Source organism: Diabrotica virgifera, chromosome 5 (assembly GCF_917563875.1).
Source record: "Diabrotica virgifera virgifera chromosome 5, PGI_DIABVI_V3a".
Taxonomy (NCBI): domain Eukaryota; kingdom Metazoa; phylum Arthropoda; class Insecta; order Coleoptera; family Chrysomelidae; genus Diabrotica; species Diabrotica virgifera.
In genome coordinates, this window is record NC_065447.1 from 79,465,051 (window position 1) to 79,485,055 (window position 20,005).

The 20,005-nt window shown below is 33.4% G+C and overlaps 1 protein-coding gene across 6 annotated transcripts in view; it reads right to left on the minus strand.

The window, feature by feature from the left end:
• Positions 1–9,853: 9,853 nt before the first annotated feature.
• LOC114334644 (disheveled-associated activator of morphogenesis 1) overlaps positions 9,854–20,005 on the minus strand; it is a 951,114-nt gene continuing 940,962 nt past the window's right edge. For all 6 annotated transcript variants that reach the window (XM_050650176.1, XM_050650175.1, XM_050650174.1 and 3 more), the window contains 3 exons: positions 15,611–15,859; positions 13,787–14,139; positions 9,854–10,060 (listed from right to left, as the gene is read on the minus strand). In XM_050650176.1, the coding sequence (XP_050506133.1) occupies positions 9,955–10,060; positions 13,787–14,139; positions 15,611–15,859 (708 nt within the window). In that variant the 3' untranslated portion in view covers positions 9,854–9,954. The remainder of the gene's footprint in view (positions 10,061–13,786; positions 14,140–15,610; positions 15,860–20,005) is intronic.

Here is a 20,005-nt window from a genome sequence, read left to right on the forward strand (position 1 = left end):
AAGTCAAAGGTAAGCGAGGACCCGGTAGAAGTAGAATATCATGACTGCGAAATTTGAGAACATGATTTAAGAAAACCTCAACTTAACTATTTCGAGCCGCAGCGAGCAAGGTTATGATTGCAAATATGATTTTCAACATCCAAAACGAATAAGAATCAGAAAAAGAGGAACTTAATATAAAAATCTAGAGGCATTTGAGATGTGGTACATATTAAGGCTATCTTAGATAGGTAGACTTACTAATGAAGAGTTCTGCAAGAATAAAAAAGACCGAGACAAAGCATAATCATGAAACGATGCAAACAAGAATTTCTACGCTAATTACTGCGCAATCAATAACAATATATCTTACTTCAAATAATACTACAACTGCACGATCTACGAAAATGGGTCAAACCTAATTACCACATGACTTTTTCGGTCAGCAGTCAAAGTCAGAATATTCTTGTTAGTATCCATCATTTGTAAGAGACAGGCACTACAAGAAGAATATTTTTGCAATGCTTATGCCCAGTAGATGCATTTTCATGCTTATAAAAAGACCATGTAGAGTAAAAATAGTTTTAACGGTAACTATAAGGACAACATGCCAAAGGTTCTAAACCAGGGGTCTAAAAAGATATATAAGATGTTACTGTAATAGACAATAAAAAAGCTCTACTACAAATGAAAACAATGTCACCTGGCGATGATGGGGTCGTTGCTGAAGCCATAAAATTAGGACGCGAGAATCTGATACAAATGCTTACCATACTTTTCACAGAATGCCTTAAACACATGTCAATGGCAAAATGCAGTGATGATTTTAATTTTGAAGAAAGGAGATTTAACAAATATTGCAAACTATAGACCAATCAGTCTCTTCTTACACATATATAAGCTTTTTACAAAAGTCATAACAAACAAACTTTCGAGCAAAATGGACTTTTACCAATCATGTGAGCAGGCAGGATTAACGTCAGGCTTTGGTACAAATGATCATCTACAAGTTAATAAAAGCTTCATAGAAAAATGTATAGAGTACAACAAACCACTCGTCTTAATATTTGTGGATTATGAGAAAGACTTTGGCACACTAAACCATCAGAAAATGCTAGAAGCTTTAAAAGAATGCCAAATAGATCACCGCTACACCAGTGTCATCAAAAATATCATATTATGATAATGGTAATGCTACGCCATGCGTCAGACTCTATGAAGATAAGCTCAACATTGGACACACTGGTCACAACATGATTGGAATACATGTGTAAGCGTGCAAAGATAGACGAAAAGGGCATAAACATAAATTAAGAGCAACTTAGTCATCTCAGGCTCACGGACGACATACGAGTAGTCCTGATATCAGTTCGCATTGATCATGCCATCGAAATGTGCAAAAGGCTCTACCATGCCTCTACACAAGTGGGTTTAAAGATCAACCACCCAAAAACACAAGTGATGACAAACCTCGTTCTGAGTGAGAACATCAACATAGCTGGAATAAATATAGAGCAAACATCAGCATACAAATATTTGGGGCACGAAATTTGCTTAAATAGAAATAACCAGACCAATGAACTAATACGTAGAATAGGGTTGACTTGGGCGGCTTATGGAAAGCTAAGAGACGTTTTCAAATCTGCTCTTCCCATCTGCTGATGATGATGAGGACCACCATAGACACTGGAAGAGAGAACAGAGAGAACAGACTTTAAGAAACAGGTAACAGCAAAATGGTAGTAGGTAAAGCTAAAATTTAACACCTATAGAAGTAGAGGCAAACCTTCAAGACCATGATGGATAACAATAAAAATAGAAGCAGGTATTAAATATGATAGTTGGATGATATGAAGAGAATTTAAACAAACTGTTTTCTACTTTGTGCTATGATGGTATTTATGATAATCTCAAACCTGATAACATTTTGTTTATGTAAAAAATTTGACAATTATTTATTCAAGAGTGTCATGTATTTGGGAATATACTTTATATAAGCGGTTGTTACTTTACATTCCAAAACGTAAATTTTGTTAGCTTTATCACCTACCGTGATACACACTTTACTACTTTCGAAAACGTTGGAATGTTTTTATTTTAATTTTATAAAAATTCCAATAAATAGCAAATATCTACAGAATGTCGCAAATATAAATATCGCTCTAATGTAAGTTTACGCGATTGAGTACAATATACAAAAATATAATATACAAAGACTACACGTCTGTTTTTTTAACCAAACATAGTTTGTATTATTCAATCAAAGAAAGTAGATAGAGCAAAAGCTCTGTAATTTTAATGATTTATACAAACTAACTGGCAAAAGTAATTTTTTTCAACATTTATCCAGTTATCATACAGGAAAAATTCATGTGAATAAGTAGCGTTGGATCGAGACAGATATTTTGGTCCGCAACCTCAGATACTTAGATACTGGCTCAACTGCTCATCTAACTAGCTCTTAGAAAGAGCAGCAGACAGGATCCAAATAATCATGTTCATCGCCAACCTCTGAAAGAAGACGTCACCTCATGGAGAATAAAATAGATATTTTTATTTACATAATGTTATTTTATCAGAAAGACAGATGTATCTCCCAAAAACCAAGAGATATTAAAGTGGATACTCTTGTATTCTCAATATGTATTGTTATATAATTTTATGGGGAAAACTTAGAGATTTCATTTTATGACCACGAAATCGTGCATTTTTATCGCCCTGTATATGGACAAAATATGTAAATAATATATTTTTAGTCGTAAGCAGTGTTTCGTGGAAAGTGAAAAACATTAGTGATTAAGATTCTACGAACGGACTTAACAGTTCAAGAACAATATACCTAACTAAATTACGATCGGATTTAGAAAGTGGATGTATTTGCGGTTGACGTGGACAATGGAACGTTTTTAAATACTTCCTGGAAAGTAAACAAAATTGTTTAGTTTAGAATATAGGGTTTTTCTAGCATGTACGACAAAAATTAATTTTGGTATCTCCTGGAATTTTACAAGATGGAAAATTTGTATACAACACTATTTGTTTTTAAGAAAGGAAAGTAGGGATGTAATGTGTAGAGAGAATGCTTGTGATTGGCGAGGAGAAGGATGGAGGGGAGTAGAGTGTTTGAGTCTCAGATGGATGAAGGAAAAAGTTTTACTGTCGAATTAAGATCTGAAGAGAGCAGTCCAGTTAGGAAAGTAGTGAATTTGTGTGAAGTGATTAATTTGGTGGCCGCGTAAGCAGAGTGCTGTTGAGACGAAATCGTGATCGAGTCGAGAAGTAAAATCTCCTCGTGACCGAATAGATTCCAGTTTCTGTCTGGAACGAGTAGCCTGTTTTTATCAATTTTGCACAAGATATCGAGCTGAGAAAAAAATCTTTGAAGTATAAAGATTGATATTGTTTGTATCGAGTCAGAGACTAAATTGAGGAGAGATTTCGAGCGAGTGCTGTTTGTTGGTGAAGCAGTTGGAAGAGAAGGAGCGTCGCAGCATCCGAAGGAGCACGTGTGGGGGAATCGAGGACAACACAATCCATGATAAGTAGTATAGAAGATAAAAAAGACTTTTCGCAGATGGCTGTGAAGTGAGTTTGGCGGTTCGATAAGAGAGGGCGTACCTACTAGCCTTATTTTATTTTGTTATGTTGGTATACCTTCATATGAACGTGTGTGAAGTTCTATTTTAGTCTGTCAATTCAATCTTTGTTTATTTAGCCATTTAGTATCCACGTGCCACAATAGTTATTTCAATGGAAACAATCAAGTATCGTGCAGTGATTGAAGTTTTATTTTTGGAAGATTTAAAAACAACGAAATTTATAAACGAATGTTGGATGTGTATAAGGAGGAAAGGTGGGTTCATGAATTTAAATGTCGTACAAGCCATGAAGACGAGCCACGTCAAGGACGTCCAATAACAGCAAAAAACACCAGAAATCGTAGAAACAATACAGGATATGGTATTGGAAAATCGTCAATTTAGTTGCCAATAGATTTAGTAGAAGCGCTAGACATCTCATTGGGCAATGTAAGCAATATTTTAACTGAAATATTGGGTTTCAGAAAGCTGTGTTCACAATGGGTGCCGCATTCGCTAACAATGGAACAAAAACACAATCGAATGTGACTTTCTCAGGGGTCTACCCCAAAATCCCGACAGCCAAAATCCCGACGGCCAAAATCCCGACACGCCAGAATCCCGACATGTTAAAATCCCGACACGCCAGAATCCCGACAGCCAAAATCCCGACGGCCAAAATCCCGTCAAATCAAAAATCTCGCCAGATTTTCAGAACTATAATACATAGCATCTATTTATTTTTGTTACTTTACAGTATTATTTCAAACATGAAATTTATTTATATTTATATTTGAATAAGTACAGCTTTTACATTATAAAATGAAGTGGTTAATAATTTTCTCTTTTAAAATGCACAATAGTTAGTAGGTACCTGTACTCATTAGTAAGTAAGTAATTAATTAATTAAGTAAATAATTTCAATACTCTATATATGATTTGGTACTGCATTTGAAAAGATAACAATAAATATTCAAAATGTAGTGGTCGGGATTTTTACTTATGCGAGGATTGTGGCATGTCGGGATTTTGGCATGTCGAGATTTTGGTATGTCGGGATTTTGGCGTGTCGGGATTCTGGCGTGTCGGGATTTTGGCCGTCGGGATTTTGGCTGTCGGGATTTTAACTGTCGGAATTTTGGGTGTCACCGCTTCCTCAGCAACATTTAGAGCATTTTCGAAAGGATAAAGTAGATTTTGTACGTCGGTTCATCAGTTGGGTCTATCACCATGATCCAGAATCAAAACAAGAGGAAAAGAGTGATGTGAACCTGGTTCCGAAACGAGTTCCTGTCCAGAAATCAGCCAAGAAGGTGTTATCATCAGTTTTTGGGGATGCGAGAGAAATTTCGTTTGTGGATTACTTGCAAACTGGTATCACAATAAATTCAATATATTATTGTAATTTTTTAAACCAGCTGAAGTAAAAAATTCCTGAAAAAAGGCCCATCAAAAGCTCAATATACCTATTGATGCAATCTTGCAAAATATGGTAATTGCTCAGTTTTATCGGTAAATGTAATAAATACATCAACTGCATAAATTACATATTTGGCGTGTTATTCATTTTAGCAACATTCTTTATTTAATATTAATATACTATAATATATTACATATACATAAAAACTAGGCTACTCGATAAAAAATACTAAAACTATTGTTGTTTCATCACAAAGTTGTTAAGCATTGGTTTGCTAATAAATGGTAAGTAAAAGTAAGTTTCTATAAAAAGTTGCAGACATCATTGTTCTAATGTGAGATAAATCAGGCATATTTAATTATTTCTTTTGCTAAAACAAATACAGGAAGACTATAAAACAGGGATTCGTAGGTATAGGTTAGAAGTAATAAGAAGAAAATTTACGTACCATAAGTATAAGACGACAGAAAAGAACATACAGTGGAACTGTGGAAAGCATTTAAACCAATTGCAAATAAATGAGAGAAATAATTCCCTAAGTAACATTTTTTTGTTCCTTATTTTTTAAATAAAGATATTCAACCGACCAGTAGTATAGGAGAAGATAACTGATGAAATATAACATTATGAAAATATGCTAATTGTTGGAAGTAGACCGCATAATCCATAACACAATATACTGATGTGTCAGTTAGGAGACAAATAGTGAACACCGAGTCTGAACACAAGAACTACAAAAGCAATCCACTTGAGAGTGATTGGTTGCCTGCTCTAAAGGGCATCTACCAAGCACTACCAATACTATAGAAAAGAGAAATTGAAATATGAATGTGAATATGAATGAATATAACTTGTAATTTCCAAATCCTTTAGTAAGTCCACTTCCAAGTAGTTTTTTTCCTACTAATGTCATGTAAAATAGATGAACCTGTTTTTGTTTTGAAATCACTAGATTTTCTTCTTCTTCTTCTTATACTTGTTGTAGAGATCTGTCGATCTGTTAATTCCGACGTTGAAGTATTTCTTGAGAGGTAGACTGCCAGCTATCTCTTTATCTTTTTGGTGGTCTCCCCGGTGGACGCTTGCCTGCTGGTTTTCCTTCTAGAGCAATTCTTGGTAGTCTGTGCTCCTCCATTCTTTATACATGACTGAACCATTTTCTTCGTCTTTGCCTACCCCATCTGACTACATCTTGCACTCCACATTATTCCCTGATGATGTTGTTTCGTATTCTATTTCTTCTTGTCTTCCCTGCTATTGCTCTTAGTGTCTTCATTTCGGCTGCTCGTAGCATGCTTTTGGATTTATTGGTGTCTTCTCTTGATTCAATGCCATAGGTCATAACAGGTCTGATGCAAGTTTTATAAATTCTAACTTTGCTGTCCATTGTCATATATGGGTTATTCCAGACCACATCTCTCAAACATCTGGACAAGACAGCGGCCTTGTTAATTTGTTCTCTTATAGGTCTCTGGCTGGGTCATGATAACTTGATAACTCTACACCTAGATATTTGAACTGGTTTAGCTGTTCTATGGGTTTCCCCTCTACCACTAGCTTGCATCTAATTGGGTCTTTCGCAATGGTAATGCATTTTGTTTTCTGCGTGGATATGTTCATGTTGAGTTGTCGACATGCTTGATAGAATCGATAAAGTTGTCTTTGTAGGTCATCCTCGTCCTGTGCAATCAGGGCTGCGTCATCCGCATAGCCCACTATACTGATTCTACTGTGGTCGAGTCTGTATCCTAGTTGTAGCGATTCCACATCTTCTATTATTTCATTCATTATTATTGGATTTCCAATATAAATAAAGTGGTGACCAAAACTTGAAGAGTTTGGTTTTTTCAAATGTTCTGTATTTCTAGTAGACAACTTCCGAATGATTTAGAACGATGATTTACAACGTACGCTACACCAATTTAATATAACATGTTAACTTCCCCAAAAGAGACTAAATGCATGGTTATAACAGCAAATCTAATAAGGTGTAAATTAGAGCTCGAAGGTCAGATAACCGGTCTCAAAACTACCGGTCTGGACAGTAGGGACATTAGAATAATCGCAAATTTGTATTGGGGCCAGGCTGCATGTATTAGGGTTGCGAATCAGTGCTCTGAAGAAGTAAAAATCAAGCGCGGAGTTCGACAAGGCTGTATATTGTCACCAATGTTGTTTAATCTTTACGCTGAAACAATCTTAAATGAAGTCTTGGAAAACGCAAAAGAGGGAATACTCATTAATGGTATGCTTATGAACAATATCAGATACGCAGATGACACCTTGTTGCTGACTGGATCAATTGAACATCTTCAAGCGTTATTGAATCGAATGGTGGCATTCTGCGCGATATATGGACTCAAACTCAACGCAAGAAAAACAAAGTTTATGGTTATTAGTAAACAGGCAGCCGTAAATAATAATAACTATAACGTAACAATCGGTAATGACTCAATTGAACGAGTAAGTAATCTTGTATATCTGGGTACTCATATTAATGAAAGCTGGAACCCTAGTACAGAAATAAAAAGTAGAATTGCCAAAGCAAGAACAAGTTTTATGAAATTTAAGAAAATCCTGTGCAGTCATGATCTAAATTTGGAACTTCGCATAAGAATGGTCCGATGTTATATATTCCCAGTACTACTTTACGGGGTTGAAGCATGGACACTGACAGAATCGCTTTTAAAAAACCTAGAAGCATTTGAAATGTGGGTCTACCGCCGTATTCTGAAGATCAGTTGGGTAGAAAGAGTCACAAACGAAAGGGTTTTGCAACGTTTGAATAAAAGTTGCGAAGTAGTGAACACGGTTAAAAGGCGCAAATTGGAATACTTTGGTCATATAATGCGTCACCCAGAAAAATATGACATACTTCACCTTGTCATGCAAGGTAAAATAATGGGAAAAAGAAGTGTGGGCCGCCGTACAACTTCTTGGCTTAAAAACCTACGCCAATGGTTTGGGAAAACTAGCACTGAACTATTTCGTGCGGCTGTAAATAAGACAATGATTGTTAATATGCTGCGCAACATGAGAGCCAACGATCGACAAGCGGTCTCGGCACCTTAAGAAGAAGAAGGTCAGATAATAGAACAAGTCATCGTAAACATACAAATATTACTACAAGATGGAACAATTTCAGCTCATTGTATGATTCTAGCTAGTGAACGTCCAATAATACCTGAAATGGTAGAATCAAAAACAATAAATTTCAGACAGTAGTTTTCAAAGTTATTATTTGTTCTAGAAGAAGAAACCGAATTTAAAGTAGCTGCAGAATTCTTACAGCTTCGATTATTCTTTTTGCACAAAAAGAACCTTCCACTAGTCAGAGAGAAGCGAAAGTTGTCATACAGGCTCCAATCCATGCTAGTGATATGTATATCAGATGACAACAAAAGTAGTCCTACCAAATCAGACATAGTGGAAAAAATCATTTCTAGGGAACGGACAAAACTTAAAGTCGGCAGGAAGCAGAAGTAATAAAGCTCCCACTCTTCCACTAGTAACCCTGATCTCTGGTGGTAGTAAAAGTGATGCAGAACTTGAAGAATGCAAAAAAATAATTAACAAAGTCTTTGGTGTTAATTAAAAAAATTATTTTTTTTATTCTTCCAGTTCTGCATCACTTTTACTACAACCAGAAATCAGGGTTACTTGTGGACGAGTTCGCGCTTTATTATTGCTATATTTATCTGATTGATCTTCTGCTGATCTAGTTCTGCTTCTTACTGACATTTTAAGTATTTTACCTACTTTTTCTAGAAATATTTGTTTCCACTATGTCTGATTTACTAGGTCTGGTTTTGCTGCCATCAAATATACAGAGGACGCACAATTGGATTCTGTATGACAACTGTTTCTTCTCTCTGACTACTGACAGTTTCTTTTTTTTACAGAAGAATGAAATAGAAGCTGTAAGGTTATTGTATCTACTTTAAATTGGGTTTCTCTACAGGACACATAATATATCTCCTTTATCCAGGTTAACATATATCTCATAACTAACTTTGAAAACTCTCTTATTTGTTGTTTTCGGTTCGGCTCTCTGATGATCTACCATTTGGGCTGGATTAATTGGACTTTCAGTAGCCAGTACCATAAAATGAGCTGAAATTATTCCATCTTGTAGTAAAATTCCTGTGTTTACCGTCTCTCCATAATCTCCTTAACACAATTATTCCATTTAAAGATATCCTTTTAAATAATTTTTTTAGTTATTTTTGTTTAAATTTGTGTAGGTAGAACCATTCGTATAATTTGACTAGTAGAATTACAGAGCATTCGAAAAAACCCAAAAACTCTTAAATTTTTGGTCACCATTAATAAACATGATTTCAATATCAATACAGGATCATCTATTTTACATGACATTAGTAGGAAAAACTACTTGGAGTTGGACTTATATTAGAGGATGTGGAAATTGCAAGAGAAATGAAAACTCTCACTAATACTCCAAATAATTTTATACCAATATTTAAAAATTTTATTGCAGCTTCACCTTATAGGAGACACAGCTTAATTAAATATTAACATTGCAATCATCAGCAAAATTAACTTGTGAGATAAGCTTATTCGTGATCAATTGAATAACAGGTGGCGTAAATTACACTTTCCATATTTTTTTGATATTTAGATTGCTTGTTTTGGTTGGTTTGTCTCTTTCTGTATATATTGTATTTGTTTTCGCAAAGTATAGACTTAAAACAACCCTTGATATTTTTTATAGTAAAAATTCTTTATGTGAATGGTCTAAACCTCCGGTTCAATTCTCAGCATTTTGAAATCTCTACCAAAGTACGCGTCAAATATAATAATGCCTGATTATATCTCTTTATCCAAAAACTTCCCCCCAAAAATATATAAAAATAACTTTCATTAGTAGTAAAATTATATATACATCAAATAAAACATTTACAAAACAAAAACTATAAAAGATTTAGTACTACTGAGATATTTTTACATCAGGATTGTTCACTGCCTTCGTCCGGTAGTGACTATCCTCTCTCTACTATCTTCTCTCGTGGTTGAATTGCGTCGTGGAGGTGAGTTGCCGGTACCTACTCGACTTTTTCGTGAGCTACAAAAAGAAGATTATTATTAAAACACATTAGAAGATAATTTGCAAGTAAGTCTCTTACAAGTTCATAAATTAGTCTTTAAAAATTAGTAAGTTTCAGCGATCAAATATCGGAAGAAATAGAAATTCTTCGGTGTGTAAGACAGTGCTGTATATTGTCACCATCCGAAACAGGTCGATTTTTATTTTTAAATTATGATTTTTTGACATATCGATACATCAGTATCAGAGTGCACCATCTCAAAAAACATAGTTCTTCACAAATCAACTTTAACTTATTTTTTCTGAGAGCAAATATTTTTAATCTGTTGTAAATAGTCCATTTTTTTTTCAAAGAGAAAAATATTTTGGAATTAGATGTTTATTTTATGGTTCTTTTAGATGATAATTTTTAATTATTATTTTTTTAAATAATTAAGATTTTTTTTTGAGTTGGTGCGCTATGAAATGGTCAACACGTGGTTTTTTTAATAGTTAGTGCGTTTGGTATAGGGTATTTGTATGGAAATCAAATAAAAAATTTTAAGTATTTATCTATAAAATAAAATTGATGGTATGAAAAATTATAATAAAATCAAAATTATTCCGAATCGTCACTTTCTTCAGCTGCGGCAACTGTGGCAGAGGTTGGTAAGTTCTGGAAAATCTCGCAGTGTATTCTGGGTATTGCACCTGAGGAGCAGAGCGACAATAAATCACGTTTTTTAAGTTCTGGCACACCAGGAGGTTTATTAGAGAGGATGAGAGATGGTTCTTCATAAGCCACTCTTGTTATATTTTGTCGAATATTTATGACCTTATATTTTTTGTCAAAATAAGATTTCTTATACATTATTTTGTATGGCTGATCTTTCTCAAATCTTAGAATTTGCATTTTGCTCCATTTTACTTTGTCTCCGGCTTCATTTACATTAAAATTTTCCCCATTTTTTGGAAATTTTTTATTTCATACACTTCGGCTATTTCTTCTGTAGTATACGGCCGTCCAGTTTTCTTAGCCAAGCTAATTATCGGTACCAGTTGCGATGGAATATAGAGCGGGTTTCCCTTCAGGTATCTTTTTTTTTCTATGAGGGCATGCATCGCATCCCCCTTATTTTGAGTATGCTCAACTACTAAGAATTTGTGGGTTATGCTTTTTATTGGTAGATTTTGACAGCAATATAAAAACAAGCTAGCAGTGAACTTGTTTTGGTTTTGGGCCCGGGCAATTATCAGAATAAAATATTATGTGCTCATATTGAGCTGCGTGGTTCTTTAGATACTGCCAAAGACACGTGCCTATTTCATTCTTACCTCTGTTTGCGATACCTTCGTGCCACAAAAAACTATAGCCATGTTTATGGGAAATATCTAAAATAGTGAAGTTGTAACATGATAGCCGCCTCATATAAAAAAATCACTCCGATTTCCTGTTGGTAGTGACAATACAGCTTGGAGATCGAAGCAACAAACTAGATTATTTCTATCTTCCTTTGAATTTTATTGATATCAAACTCCTTCTCTAACCGACTCTGATTTTTTTCTGTAATATGTGCATCATAATTAAGTTGTTGTAATACTTTTTCATCTGCTGTTAGATTTTGAAATGAGTTGCAGAAACAACACTTTTTTGCCTGAAAAAAGGAAATATTAAATTCCGTGTTGAAAATCATGGTGTAGTAATGGAGTTTTACGGGAATTTTCTGTTCTTCTCTACATTTTTCTTGAGATTCTGTACATAGTAGCTAAATTTAGAGATCCGTCTAGGTACTGTTTGTTTGTCCTTGCTCTGCAATAATTAATGGAAAAGATTTGATGTGGCATCTCATGAATTCTTTTTCATCATCTAGAGCACCCTTGGTCGCCCAGCATTTTCTTTTCCTCCGCGATTGTCATTCTGTACAAACCCAAACTCTGTTTTTTTTTTCATTGCGCTAATTATTATCCCATTTGAAATGTTTAAAGTGTTCATAAAGAAAACCTTAACATACTCTAATTTTTTATAATACTTATAGCATCATCACTATGTCCACCACGTTCTTCCATACATCCATTTACTTTTAACATATACATTGTTCTTTTGATCCCTTACTTTTTCCATGGCTGAATATTCATTATGACGTTACTATCTTAGTTTTCGACGCACTTTATAAATTTAAATTTCAATTGTTTTTCACGTAAAGTATATTTATAATCATACACAATATAAAATAACTTCCAAAAGAGACACCGAACACCTTAAACACAGAGAATACTCGCACGAATGACAATGAAGATGCAGATTTTGCAGGTATTAACCGTTTCATACCGCACCATTATCAGTTAGTAGCTGACAACAGTTCTACCGATCAGGTTTCAGTATACACTATTCCACATGATGCGGTATGAAACTACGACGGTGTTAACAAAATATTCGATTCTGTATGTTGACAAGTCAAAATTTTTTTTATGGTGTTGGAATTTTTAAATGGTGCAATTTGAAACTGATAAATGAACATCTTTTAACCATTTCCTCATACTTATCTCAATATTGAAAAATTTTGAGTTGGTGCACTCTGATACTGATGTATCGATATATATCATACTAATGACATCATCCAACTGGCCGGAATGATGTAATCGATGATTTCTTAAATGAGAATAGGGGTCGTGTGCTAGCTCATTTTAAAGGATATTTAATTCCCTATTCAGTAATATAAACATTAATATAATTATTTATAGAGGGTGTCTAAAAAAAATATTTTTTTTTAATTAAAATAATTGACACAAAAAGAAGAATGTATGTAATTTATTCAACTTTTATAAATACAGATACATTTTACTGCTGTCAGAACACACAAAAAATGTTTATTTCACAAATAAACATTGCTTTTCGCTTAAATTAAATGTTCAAATTGCAAAGGAGGAAGAAAGTGGCAGCTTGAACATTGAATTTACGCGAAAAGCAATGTTTATTTATGAAATAAATGTATTTTGAATTAAATATTACATACATTCTTCTTTTAGTGTCAATTCATTTAATTCAATTTTTTTTGGATACTCTGTATATATAATAATGTTATTGTTTATATTACTGAATATATAATTGAATAGGCTTTCAAATGAGCTAACACACAAGCCCTATTGTTTCCACCCAATTTTGAAGAAATGTGAAAACGTTGAATTATCCACGTCCGTCTGTCCGTCCGTCTGACTGTCTGTCTGTCCGTAAACTCAACTTCTCCGTCATTATACCAGGTAGAATGACAAATGAGATGTCGAATGAAAGATTATAATACAAGGATGGTACTAAACGTGAGAAATTTGACCTAGGACTTCCGGTTTTATTTCCGGAAGTACTGTTTTAAAGTCACCAGAATAGTACAAGTGACATATTATTCGACGCGCCTTCGCAAGTCGAGAAATATATACTTCCGGTTTTATGATTGTCTGTCCGTACACGATTGAGTTACACGATGAGTTCAAATATCACCTTTCAGTTCTACTTTCGATTACTTTGGGTGAAAACCTAGGACTTACAAAGTCCAATAACTTGTTCTCATTTAAAAAATCATCGATTACGTCATCACGTCCAGACGGATGAGGTCGCTAGTATGATTTATATGCCAAAAAATCATAATTTAAAAATAAAAATCGACCTGTTTCGGGATTTATTTGAAAAATAGCTCATTCACGAAATAATGAATTTATTCCATCTGGCTTTATCACACTGTATGAATAATTAAATAAAAATTTATATCTTACCGCTTAAACTTTGCAATATCTTCTCCGTAAACATCCCCGGTTCTTAACGCAGATATCAAATCATCGAACTCTCCTTTATCGCCGTTCTTTTCTCCCCTTTTCAAACTCAAACTTTTATTAATCGACGTTAAAATTCCCTCCCTGCTGTGCTTCCTTTCCAGAGTCAACTTTTTTAAATCTGCTTCTTGTTTAGCCCTCTTTTCCTCTTCTTCTTGGCGCCTACGCATGTTTTCGTTGTCCTGTCGCGCTTCGATGAAAGCGTTAAGGAATGTGTCAAAGATGCCGAAGAATTCGTCGGGTTGGGTGTTGCTGGGATCTTCTCCGAAGAGACGGACGGCTCTATCGAATCGATTCTAAAAAAAGTATTTGAATATTAAATAGCTTGGACAAGGTTTTTTCATCATGGGATGACGTTTTTCAGAGTATTTTTGGATCAAAAACGGATATAATTTACATTCTATTAGTTTCGGCGACATTCACACCAAGGGCTCGAGAATTGTTTAGATGAAGATCATATTAGTTGTTCCATTATCTTGGCACAAACGTCATGATTTATTTGCAAGCAAGTTAAATCAAAACATTAAGTGAAGTACGTCGATAATGTAATATCATTGATATGTACTGTCAATGTAAAAATTAGGAAATGGGTATTATCGGTGGACGTATTATATAAAGTTATATTGTACATTTATATTTAACTATGTTATAATATTATATTTAACACAATATAACTTTATAAAATAAACACAATATAAGTTATAAATTCCAATAAACACAACAAATGCGCTAATGTCACTGTCACTGAAATTGATAGACGTCAAAATTCATATTAAACAAGGTATCAAAGACATGCCGTATTGTTTATCCTTGTTTAACTTATTGTGGTTTCTATTGACAAGCGGTGTAATTTTGCGGTACTAGCTTCCGTGAGCAAAAAAAAGAGAGTATAAAAAGTAATTTGTGAATAATTTCATGCATGTGCAAAGATATAATGGAAGAACTATATAAGCTATCCGAAAAATACGGTTTATGTTTGTAGCAGATTTTAATTTTTTTTATTTCAATTTGCTTAAAGATATTTTTAAAGATTAATTTTAAAGCCAACAGAGATAAACGACAACCAGCCATATTTATGTTTCGTGACCTTAAGAAGGCAAATGACAGCATTTGACATAAACGACGTTGTCCATTTATTGTACGCAAGAGAGGTACCTCTAGAAATAATTAAAACGATCGAAAATATCTACCAGAAAAATAAATTAAAAGTAAAAGTAGAAGAAAAACTAACTGACCCAATTGAAGCTGGCAATGGGAAAACCAAGAGGAGTCCCTGAGTCCCCTATTGTTCAACCTGATCGCGGATGAAATAATAAAAAAAGTAAGAAGTAAACAAGGATATCAAATGGGAGAAAAGCAACTTAAAATAATCTGCTATGCAGACGATGTGAAGGTGATTTACAACGTATGCTGCACCAATTTTCCATGCTAACTAATTGTTGATAATTTAATTAACATGATAATTTCTCCAAAAAAGACAAAATACATAGTTATAACAACAAATCTACTCTAAATAGAACAAGTGATGGAATTTAAATATCTAGGTATCACACTATCTAGCTAGGGAAACCTCTACACAGAAGTGGAAGATCAAGTGAATAGAGAAAACAAAGCCGCAGATTGCCTGAATGAATCAATATGGAGAAATGAAAATATCGGAAGAGAAATGAAAGGCAGAATTCGTGTTCAATGTAAAAAATAGTGAACAGAGCAGTATGTTTTAATTTAGTAATAGCTAAATATGACTTGCCGCGTTTTAAGGCTTACCTTCATATCTTGGTACTGATCCTCGATTTCAGCAAGTCTGCACGTAGCTGTAGCCTGAAATTCCCTCATGACCGGTACGAATTTGTCATTGGCTAATGGGCTTTGGCTTCTGTGGAATTCTATTTCGCGTGCTACATCCTTTAAACCGGCTCTTAATTGGGCCATATCTTTGTTCAATTCACCAAGTGATACTTTGGCAGCTTCACGAACATGAGGTAGATCTTCGTCTAATCGCAGTATATCTTTGAACTAAAAAAGTTAAAAAATATGTAGAGTCACAGTTTAGAGATTATGGTTAATTTATTATAAAAAAGTAGTTAATTCTTAAAGTTTCAGTTCTTAACAAAAGTCCTTCTATCACTGCGTAGAAGAAATAGAAAGTCAGAAAAGAGTATACCGTCCAATTGGTATTTTCACAAATAGCCAGCGCTTAAGGCACTCAATTCTAAACTAGTATATGATTGTGTGAGTACCCTAAATAAACTAATGCCTGGTTGCACCAACAGATCTTAGGCTTAAGCTGAGAATATCATAAGAATTAATGTAATATAATTACAATAAAATATAATAGGAATATCATAATATAATAATAGATATACTTGATAACAAGGTAAGAATTCAAAATTATGGTGCAACGTAAGTGATACTTCCGGTGGTCCTATCTATAATAGGCCAATCAAGTTAGGTTTTTTCTAGATATAACGGAAAAGACGAGGTTTGACAGTTGAAATGTATAGTATGAGATATTACAAAAAGACTACCATCTTGGGATTCATCAATTTTTTAGTGGAACATTTTTTAAATAAACAATCAAAACGTCAAACTTAGTTTTTTGCTCATAACTTAAAAACTTGTTTATTTGGAAATTTGACGTCCACAGATAACTTTTTCAGAAAAAAAAGATACATCGAATGAGCTACGCTAAATGAAAATCGGTTAATAAACAAAAAAGTTATTGCAAAACGGAAGACAAAATCACTGTTTTTGAATATTGTTAATAACAATTTTATTGTTTATTAGAATATGTTTTAATATACCTAACTAAAATTGAGGGCATTATGGTATTTGAATGGTGTGCAAAAAATGGTCCAGATCTGTTAAATAGTTTTCGCAAAATTGAATTTGTTTATAAAATTTTTTGAAAAACGAGCTAATTTCTGAGGCTGGTCCAGTTAATATGGCTGAATGTATCTCAATAATTCGGGGCTCATTTCCTTCGTTAAGATGTATACTAACAGCGTATGAAAAAAAAAGTAAAAAAAATTTACATATACGTACACAAAATTATTTGTTAATAAATAGCAGTTTTTAAGCTTATAAACAATTACAATAATTTCGTAGAAATTAGATCAAATTAAATGGCAATAAAAAATACGGAAAGCTGGTTAAAATACACAACTTGTAAAAAAAAATTTTAGGTCGTACGACCCTTGGTGTCTGAGATAGCCCCTTTTTTTGAAAAAATCACTGTTACGTTAATTAACAACACTAAGATCTGAAATTAACCAATATTTTATAAGAAAAGTCAAAGTTTTTAACAAAGTTTTTAGCAAGAAAAAATGTTAAAAATTGTTTAAACAGTAGTGTTATAAACAAAAAGTATTTTGCGTTCCGACTAAAGTAAAAAATATCGGGCGTAGTCGACTGACTGAATAGTGGGCGCGCTTGGCGACCGGCAGCAACTCCTAAAATTACGTTATACCGACCACAAAAATCAACTTTAAAGTGAATAACAAATTTTCGTCATTCCTTATGTTTTCGAGGTCTCCGAATCCGAATATGGAGCTTATTTTTTTCTAGAATTAGTGGAACATGTTCAAAAATCAAATTTTATGCCAAAATACGATAAATCAATTTTGATGATTTTTCAATTTTAACTCACTGTATTTTTGGTCGCTGTAAATATTTCCTTTTGAAAATTTTACTGTGTTATCTTTGAAGCATTTAGATAACAATGAGATTTGTCCAAAATGATTAAACATATTAAAAGAGAAGTTGTTAATTTTTAAACATTTTGTCATCAGATTTCGTTAGTTTCATGCATACAAAAAAAGTTGAGTGACAAACTTTTTAGTTTATAATTTTAACTAACACAGAAATAAAATATAATTCATGAAGAAGTTTTCCAAAAAAAATTTAATTTAAAATATGCAATAGGAAAAGTGTTATGTGACTTTATAGACGAGCGGCACACTGGCACACCCCAAAAAAGCTTATTTCTCGAGATACTGATACTAATTTTGGTAATAGGTACTTTATATTTTTGATGGTGCCGAAAACGAAAATTAGGGTTGTTTTGAATCTTACGTGGGGGAACATTATCAAAATTGCAACTTTTCCCTAAAAATAAAAATCACGTTTTTTCCGTTTAGCTTGCTACAACTCAGTTCCATTGTAATATTTTTTTCTGAAATTTTTATAGTATTTATTTCTCACCATTCTGAAGACAATGGGACCTGCTTCAATATTTCTGTCTTGCTATAAAGAAAGTTATAAATTGTTTGAAGTAAAAGGTGCAGATTCTTGAATTGCAAAGTTTAATCGCAAAAGTTGAGTAACAAAATTTGAAATTTAGCTGTTCAATTCATTTTATGTTAAAATCTAGAGTACAGAGAACAAAATGTTTTATAGAAAAAAGGTGGTGTAACTTTTAATTTTAAGAAAAACGTGATTTCATTTTTTATTTTTAGGGTAAAATTTCGATTTTGACAATGTTTCCCCATCTAAAATTCAAAATAAAACTCATTTTCGTTTTCAGCACCATCAAAAACATAAAGTAAGACCAAAATTAGCCATTCACCACAGCGTGGTTGATATCTCGAGAAATGAGCGATTTTTTTGGGGAGTACCACTCGTCTATAAGGTCGCGTAACTTTTTTTCTGTTGCATATTTTGACTTGAAATTTTCCAGAAAACTTCTTCAGGACCTATGTTTTAATGCTGCTTTGATTAAAATTATAAACTAAACAGTTTGTCACCCAACTTTTATAAGTTAACAGAAAACTAATGAAAAAATTGTTTAAACAATTTTCCGGCCGCGGTAGCTCTTGGTACCTTTTGGATTTGTTATAAGGAACTTTTTTTTGAGTAAGTTTGTGCAGAAAATAAGAATCGGAATAATTTACCTAACGGGGTCGACGATACAGCCTGGACTACACACGGATTCAAAATAGAGAATAAAAAATGGCCTATAGCTACCAATCGGGTTCTACTGTACCAAGTTTACTATTTTTTTTTATCTATGGTACCACATTAAAATGATCATGTTAATCTTATTTTCATTGCAAAATTTTCCAAAACAAAGCAGCCAATAGGATGTATAAACCTTTTTTAAGTGGCCTTTTTATTGTCATTTTTTATATTTATTTATTTAAAATATAATTTTACTAAATAAATGTGCAAGATAATAATATTCATAAAATGCAAGTTTCTACCAAAATATATAAATATATTATTAAGCTCAGGGCCGGCCCGTCCATATAGGCGAACTAGGCGGCCGCCTAGGGCGCAAAATCCGCCTAGGGCGCAAAATTAGGGACGTAGTACTTTCTCATGTAGTAGTTGTGTAACTCGCAGAGACAGAAAAATCACTGGGTAATGAAAGGTGAAGGATATTTTATTTTAGTTGTCTTATAAAATAAGAAAACGCAAAACTATAACTTAACGTTAACATTAATTACTCGTTTTGGCAACCTCGCTGAGCGTAAGCCTACTTAGTGGCGCAGTGGTCGCGGCAACCCCACACTCTTCACTTCAGTCAAGCCAGCAGTCATAGCGTGAACAGAATAAGAGTACTAGTCTGTCATTAGGGCGCTGCGTGTTATGCATTTTCACTTTTCAGTTTAGTGTAGTAGTGCAGTGTTGTTGACTTTGTTTGTGCATTGATTGACAGTAGTAGTAGTTGTTAATTTACGATAACAAAACTGCAAAAGGAAGTTTGAATTAACAAGTAAGTAGCTTATACTCTTCATATTTATAATTTTTTTCAGTCATCATATCATATAGGCCATTGTCATATTGTTGTTGTATATAGGCCTAAATCAAATCAAAATTGAGATTGTTTAATTATCATAACTTAAAGAAAACCCCTTGTGAACACTTGCCTCTGTTTCGCCTACGATGCCGATGTGATTGATTAGGAACTGGCTGCTGAGTGCTGGTCATGCTGGCTGCTGTTCTGGGATTTGGGCGAACTGAGTGGTTGTTTAATTTATTTAATATTACACAATATGAATGTTGAATGAATTATTAGTTTTGAAATCCACCTGGACATTTCTAATTTTGCTTCCAAATATTTATCAAAACAAATTATTTTTTGTTGAAAACAGTATAACTTGACTTTTTAAGCAAGAATGACCATTGGATTTTTTTGTAAAATTTTTTAACTTCTAATTT